The sequence below is a fragment of the Mauremys reevesii genome, linkage group 22 (genome assembly GCF_016161935.1).
Source record: "Mauremys reevesii isolate NIE-2019 linkage group 22, ASM1616193v1, whole genome shotgun sequence".
Classification (NCBI taxonomy): domain Eukaryota; kingdom Metazoa; phylum Chordata; order Testudines; family Geoemydidae; genus Mauremys; species Mauremys reevesii.
The window spans coordinates 18,668,097-18,674,911 of record NC_052644.1 but is presented as its reverse complement, the minus strand read 5'-3'; the positions used below and the strand labels follow the sequence as shown (position 1 = coordinate 18,674,911).

The following is a 6,815-nucleotide window of genomic DNA, read 5'->3' as shown; positions in this document are numbered from 1 at the left end:
CCCTCTGGGCCCAGAGACCCCTAGAGGAGATTCCGGGCGTTGCAAGCTGGGGTAGTGCCAGGGTCCCTCTGGGCCCAGGGACCCCTAGTGGGGATGCCGGGCAGCGCAGGCTGGGGCAGTGCCAGGGTCCCTCTGGGCCTAGAGACCCCTAGTGGGGATGCCGGGCAGTGCAGGCTGGGGGAGTGCTAGGGTCCCTCTGGGCCTAGAGACCCCTAGTGGGGATGCCGGGCGTTGCAAGCTGGGTTAGTGCCTGGGTCACTCTGGGCCCAGAGACCCCTAGTGGGGATGCCGGGCGGTGCAGGCTGGGGCAGTGCCAGGGTCCCTCTGGGCCCAGAGACCCCTAGTGGGGATGCCGGGCAGTGCAGGCTGGGGGAGTGCTAGGGTCCCTCTGGGCCCAGAGACCCCTAGAGGGAATGCCGGGCGTTGCAAGCTGGGGTAATGCCAGGGTCCCTCTGGGCCCAGAGACCCCTAGTGGGGATGCCGGGCAGCGCAGGCTGGGGAAGCGCCAGGGTCCCTCTGGGCCCAGAGACCCCTAGTGGGGATGCCGGGCGGTGCAGGCTGGGGTAGTGCCAGGGTCCCTCTGGGCCCAGAGACCCCTAGTGGGGATGCCAGGCGGTGCAGGCTGGGGGAGTCAGTAGTCTCAATGCAGAATCCCTAGATATATTCCGTCTAAGTGACTGCTGGGTCTTCTGTCCCGCGGAAGCAAAGGCAGGGCTGATAACTAGCCTAGGGCGCACAACTGCCTGAGCACTTTCAAAAGACCCCGCAAGAACAGACTGGCCCACACAGTCCCACCAGCCCCTAATAACAACTCTCTGTGCAGCCCCAAGCTTGAGAGGGACCGAACAATGACGAGCCAGCATATGTAGTGAGACCCTACAATAACAAACCAGCGTGTACAATGAGACCCTAGAACAACAAACCATTGTGTACAACCCAGCACTAACGAGTGATCCTGCAATAACAAACTGGCTTACGCTCATGAGTAACTCTACAGCACTAGATTGCCATTTGAATTTAGACCCTACAAAAACAAACCAGCGTGCGCAATGAGACCCTACAATAACAAACCGATCTGTGCAGCCCAGCGCTCATGAGTGACCTTACAAAAACAAACCGGCACGTGCAATGAGACCCTACAATAACAAACCGATTTGTGCAGCCCAGTGCTCGAGTGACCCTACAAAAACAAATTGGCATATGCAGAGAGACCCTACTATAACAAACTGGCACTTGCCAAGAGACCCTACAATAACAAACCAATCTGTGCAGCCCAGCACTCATGAGTGACCCTACAATAACAAACTGACATGTGCCAGAGACCCTGCAATTACAAACCGATGTGCACAGCCCAGCACCGAGAGGGCACCCGAGCAGAACACGCCGGCCCGTGGCTACGCCAGCAGGGAGAGCCAGAGGTGGGAGGCAGGACGCGCAGGCCGGCCGGGGCTGCCAGGGGCCCCGCCCAGCTAGTCGATGCCACGGTGCAGTTTGAGGTGGCGGGAGAGGTTGCTGAAGGTGATGAAACCCTTGTGGCAGACGCTGCACTGGAAGGGGCGCTCCCCGCTGTGGAGCAGCCGGTGCCGTTTCAGGTAGCACTCGTGCCGGAAGAACTTGCCGCACTCGGTGCACTGGTAGGGTTTCTCGCCCGTGTGCACCAGCACGTGCCGGTCCAGGTCCCGCGGGCTGCGGAAGAACTTCTCGCACTCCGTGCACTTGTACAGCTTCTTGCCGGGCCGGGCGGGGAAAGCCCGCAGCTCCAGCCGGGGCAGCAGGTGGCGCTCCAGCTCCCCGCCGGCTGGCGGCACAGGCCCCGCCGCCATGGGCTGAGGGGCACCCTCCGGGGGCAGCAGCATGGCGTGGCTCAGCTGGTGGGCCTCCAGGGGCGGCAGGGCCCCAAAGCTCATGCCGCAGATCCCGCAGGCGAAGGAAGCCTCGCCCGTGTGGGCTGCCAGGTGAGCGGCCAGGGCGCCGGCGTTGGCAAAGAAGGTGCCACACTCGCACTGGTACAGGCTGTCCAGGGGGCGGGTGTCCTGGGGCTTGCAGGCCGGGCAGCCCGGCCCCTGCGGCGCCTGCTGCCCCGCGGCCCCCTTGCCCGCGCAGCCTTGGCAGGGCAGAAGCAGCGGCCGGTCCTTGGCGTGGGTGAGTTTGTGGCGCTCCAGCAGGGAGGGGGCGTTGAAGTCCCGCTCGCAGTCGGGGCACTTGAAGGGTTTGATGTCAGTGTGAGCCAGCCAGTGCCTCCCCAGCTCGGGCGCCAGCCGGAAGTGGCGTCCGCAGGCCCCGCAGCCATAGGGGGCCGCCCGCCCCTGGCCGCACAGGCGCTCCAGGCAGCGGGTGGCGCTGGGCGGCTCGGGGGCGCCCCCTCCGGGGGGAGGGCGGTGCTGGCGCTTAAGGTGCCGGCCCAGGCTGCTGCGGGAGGAGAAGCGGAGCTCGCAGACGTGGCAGCAGTAGGGTTTCTCGCCCGTATGCACCACCTGGTGGTGGAGCAGGCCGGTGGAGTCGCGGAAGCCCTTGGGGCAGACGGTGCAGCGGTAGGGGCGTTCGCCGGTGTGGCTGCGGATGTGGTTGACCAGGTTGAAGGAGTGCTTGAAGCTCTTGCTGCAGTGCGGGCACTGGAAGGGTTTGAGTTCCGTGTGCCGGGCGAAGTGGCGCCGCAGGTCCGAGCGGTACCGGAAGCTCTTGTCGCACTCGGAGCAGTGGAAGGGCACCCGGGCGCCCGCCCTGTTGTCCGTCAGCGGGGTCGGCGCCAGCCCGTCGGGGCCGTCCTCCGGGTCCGAGCACGGGATCATGCACTCGATGGTGCCAGGCGCCCGGCCGGGGGGCTGCCCGGGCTCCTCTGCCCAGCCGGTGCCCAGTCCCCCGGGCAGATCAGTGCCATAGAGCTCCATCACCGCCGGGTCCCACGGACACCTCTGGGAAATCGCAAACAGGAGCCGAGTTAGTGATACTCCCTCCAGGGGGCGCTGGCCCCGATCCCGCCCTGGGGTGGGGACAGCCTGGCTCAGGGGACTGGTAATTACCCGCAGACCGTTATAAACCCGCCGGCCTCGTTAATCTCCTGATCCCCATTGCCTGGCTCTCAGTGCCCCAGGCAGAGGAAGAAGATTAATTCCAAAGCCCTGGCTTTGCCCCTCTATTTATAACCGCTCGGGCCACCAGCCAGCAGAAACCTCCTGTGACTGGCGGGGGCGCGACAGGACTCCTGGGTTCTCTCCTCCGCTCTGGCAGGGGTGTGGGGGCCAGTGGTCAGAGGGGGGGGGGAGAAGGGCTGGGAGCCAGGACTCCTGGGTCCTCTCCCTGGCTCTGAGAGGGGAGTGGGGGCCAGTGGTTAGAGCAGGGGGGCTGGGAGCCAGGACTCCTGGGTCCTCTCCCTGGCTCTGAGAGGGGAGTGGGGGCCAGTGGTTAGAGCAGGGGGGCTGGGAGCCAGGACTCCTGGGTTCTCTCTCTGGCTCTGGCAGGGGAGTGGGGGCCAGTGGTTAGAGCAGGGGAGCTGGAGCCAGAGCCGGGGGTTCCGCACTCCTGGCTCTTTGTGCTCCCCCAGTCCCCGGTGGGGGGGGCGCCCCCCCAGTACTTACAGCTCCCTCTGGGCGCCGACATTTTGGCAGCCGGGGCTCGTCACTTCCGCCCCGGGCGGGGGGTCGCGGCTGCCGGCCCCACGGGAAGAGGGGGGCCTAGGCTGCGCCCCTCGTCGTCCCCTCCCCCCACTGCCCGCCCCCAGCGCCCTGATTGGACATAGAGAGACCCAATGGGACCGTCGCTCCCCCCACAGCTCCACTTCCTGCCGAGGCCCAGCCCCCTACCCCCATCCTGCCTGTGGGCAAAGGGGAGGGGACTAGGACAGGCGCCATTTTGACTGTGGGCAGGGAGGGGTGTAGTCAGAGAGTCGCCATCTTGATTGTGGGCAGAGAGGTGTAGTCAGAAAGGCGCCATCTTGACAGTGGGCAAGGAGGATGTACTGAGAGGGGTGCCATCTTGAGTGTGGGCAGGGGGGTGTGATGGGCAAGGAGCCATCTTTACTGTGGGCAAAAGGAAGCAGAGGAGAAACATTCCGAGAGGCTCCCTTGGAGGTGCCCTTGTGGGCCACACGAGGGGCAGGCTGAGAGAAGCCATCTTGACTGTGGGCAAAGAGGGGAGAGGCCCAATGCCCCAGTCCCCACCCCCCTGAGCCAGCCAGTCCCTGCCCTGGGGCCGGATGGGAGCCAGTGCCCCCTAGAGGGGAAAAGCCCCGATCCCCAGTCCCTGCCCCCCTGAACCAACCACCCCCTTCCCCTCATCGTTTGAAGACTGGCACAGACACTGAATTCACAGCTCATTTATCTCGCGAGGGGCTGGGGTGTTGAGGGGGGCCCGTCCGTTCACAGGCAAGTCACTACGTTCTCTGCTGCGCCCGCCAGGGGCCACCTGGGGTGACCTTTTCCAAATGCTCCCCCTCCGTGGCCCTGCCCAGGCCGGAAGCTAGAGCGGGGAATTGGTAAGAGCTGCTCAGGGAGCCCAGGCTACTGTGGGGTGCCCCAGACCCTCCACCTGCCCTGGATTAGGAGTCGGGGTGCCAGACCCCCTCCCGGGGCATGCTGCCCTAGGGGTCAAAGGTCACCTCCCCCAGGGGTCACAGATTCCCTTTCCCAGGGGTCAGAGACCACCTCCCCTGGGGGGCTTGTGGATTCTGTCCCTCAGGCCTCCTGGGAGGGCATCCCTGGGAGTCTGCGGGGCAGGCAGGGGCCCCGGCTTGGGTGTGCCGCAGCTGGTGGCTCTGCAGGCAGCGCAGCTGGGCAGCCGTGCACCTCCTGGTGGTGCAGCGGGTCACTGGACTCACGGAAAACTTTCCCGCAGGGCGCACAGTGGTGCTGCTCCAGGTGCCAGAAGCTTTTGCTGCACAGGTGGCAGCGGAAGGGCTGCTGCCTGGTGCAGATCACACGGTGGCACTGCAGGCCTGAGACCTGGGAGAAGGGCTTGGCGCAGACGCTGCACTCCAGCTCCTCCTGGCGCCTGGCTTTCTGTGGCAGTGCCTGGCAGCGGTGCCCTGCCTGAACCGTGACAAGAGGAGGAAGAGGCCTGGCCCTGGTGCCAGTCCCCCCGCTGCAGCCCACCCTCCCCAAGGCGGTGCTGCTGGTGGTGAACCCAGGCATCATGCAGGTGCTTGAAACTCTCCTGACAGAGTGGGTTTAACACCGACAGACCCCGGTCGTCGACAGGTGGGATCGAACCTGGGAGTTTAGTGCATGAGCCTCTACTGCAGAGGTGGCCAACCTGTGGCTCTGGAGCCACATGCGGCTCTTCAGAAGTTAATATGCGGCTCCTTGTATAGGCACCGACTCTGGGGCTGGAGCTACAGGCACCAACTTTCCAATGTGCCAGGGGATGCTCACTGCTCAACCCCTGGCTCTGCCACAGGCCCTGCCCCCACTCCAGCCCTTCCCTCCCCCTACCCTCCACCCCCACCAGCCTCCTGCACACCAAGAAACAGCTGATCAGGAGATGCAGGGAGGGTGGCGAAGGCTCTGATCGGCGCTGGGGGGAGTGGGGGAGCTGATGGGGGCTGCTGATGTATTGCTGTGGCTCTTTGGCAATGTACATCGGTAAATTCTGGCTCCTTCTCAGGCTCAGGTTGGCCAGCCCTGCTCTACTGCATGAGCTAAAAGCCAACTGGCCGTTAGCTAAGGCTGTAGAGGAAACTCGTTAATCTCTCTCTAATTGGTCTCGGTGCCACTAGATGGGACAGAACACCACACCCAGGAGGTGTGTGGGTTACACGGGCACTGGTAGGACCTCTCGCCCATGTGCAGCCGCTGGTGCGTCAGCAGGTCGCTGGTGTTGCGGAAGGCCTGGGGGCAGGCGAAGGGCCCGGCGCCTGTGTGGATCCCGGCATGTTTGCGCAGGTTGGAGGAGGTCCTGAAGTATTTCTTGAGTCGGCCGCGCTGGTGGAGACGCTGCCCGGCTGGGCCCAGCTTGAGGGGCTGGGAGCGGTGGGAATCCAGCGCCACCTTGTTCTCGAAGCACCAGCCACAGAAGGAGCAGTGGAAGCCAGGCATTGCCGCCGGTGGGACAGCTGGGATTTCTGCCGGACGCTGATGCCACAGACGCCGCAGCTAAAGGGCCACCAGCCTGTGTGGATGTTCTTGTGCCGCTGCCGGTTGGACGGGTCGGAGAAGGCCCGGCCGCACGACTGGCTCTTGTAGCACCGTGCCTCACCGCCCCTTCCCTGCCGACAGGTCCGGTCGGTGCCAGCTTTGCCATAGAGAGCACCGGAGGCCTCACCTGCCCTGTCCCGGGGCCAAGCCATGGGGCGGACGGGATTCCCCTGCCCCAGAGAGAACACCGGAGTCAGGAGTCATTTACCATCCGCCAGAGCGACCAGTACAGGAACTGATCGTTAACGGTATTGATGAACTGCTAATAATGAGCCACCAATAAATGATACATTGTTGTTAATAACTATTAATACATGACACATTGCACTTCATCAGCATCGATGACACTCTGAGCTGGCCACTAATAATCAATGATCAATAGATAATACAGGGCTAGTCATCATTTTTATAACCGACCAGTAAAGGTACTGATGAGTCACTACATTGATGCCTGGCTAATAATGAAGCACCGATAAATATATAGATATTAACCAGGATTAATAACCAATACATTGCTACTGATCAGGACAATAAATAATCCATTGCTATTAGCCCTCTCCTGAGAGCTGCATCTCTTGCTCTCAGGGGGGGGTCAGGCCGATGTAAAGGTCACTGGCCGCATGCGTCTCAGCCTCAGCCAGTCCAGCAGCTCTCTGCCCTGCACCTTCCCCGTCGGGGCCAGCGCCC

General features: G+C 63.4%; 1 protein-coding gene across 1 annotated transcript; it reads right to left on the bottom strand.

The window, feature by feature from the left end:
* Window positions 1-273: 273 nt before the first annotated feature.
* FIZ1 (FLT3 interacting zinc finger 1) lies at window positions 274-3,685 on the bottom strand. The gene is made up of 2 exons (XM_039509902.1): window positions 3,576-3,685; window positions 274-2,912 (listed from the first exon to the last, which is right to left on the bottom strand). The coding sequence occupies exon 2, from the start codon at window positions 2,886-2,888 to the stop codon at window positions 1,470-1,472; it is 1,419 nt and encodes a 472-aa protein (XP_039365836.1). The 5' UTR covers window positions 2,889-2,912; window positions 3,576-3,685; the 3' UTR covers window positions 274-1,469.
* Between the last annotated feature and the right edge of the window lie 3,130 nt (window positions 3,686-6,815).

Coding starts and splice junctions, on each gene's coding strand:
- FIZ1 (XM_039509902.1), bottom strand. CDS start 2,888: ATGGAGCTCTATGGCACTGATCTGCCCGGGGGACTGGGCACCGGCTGG.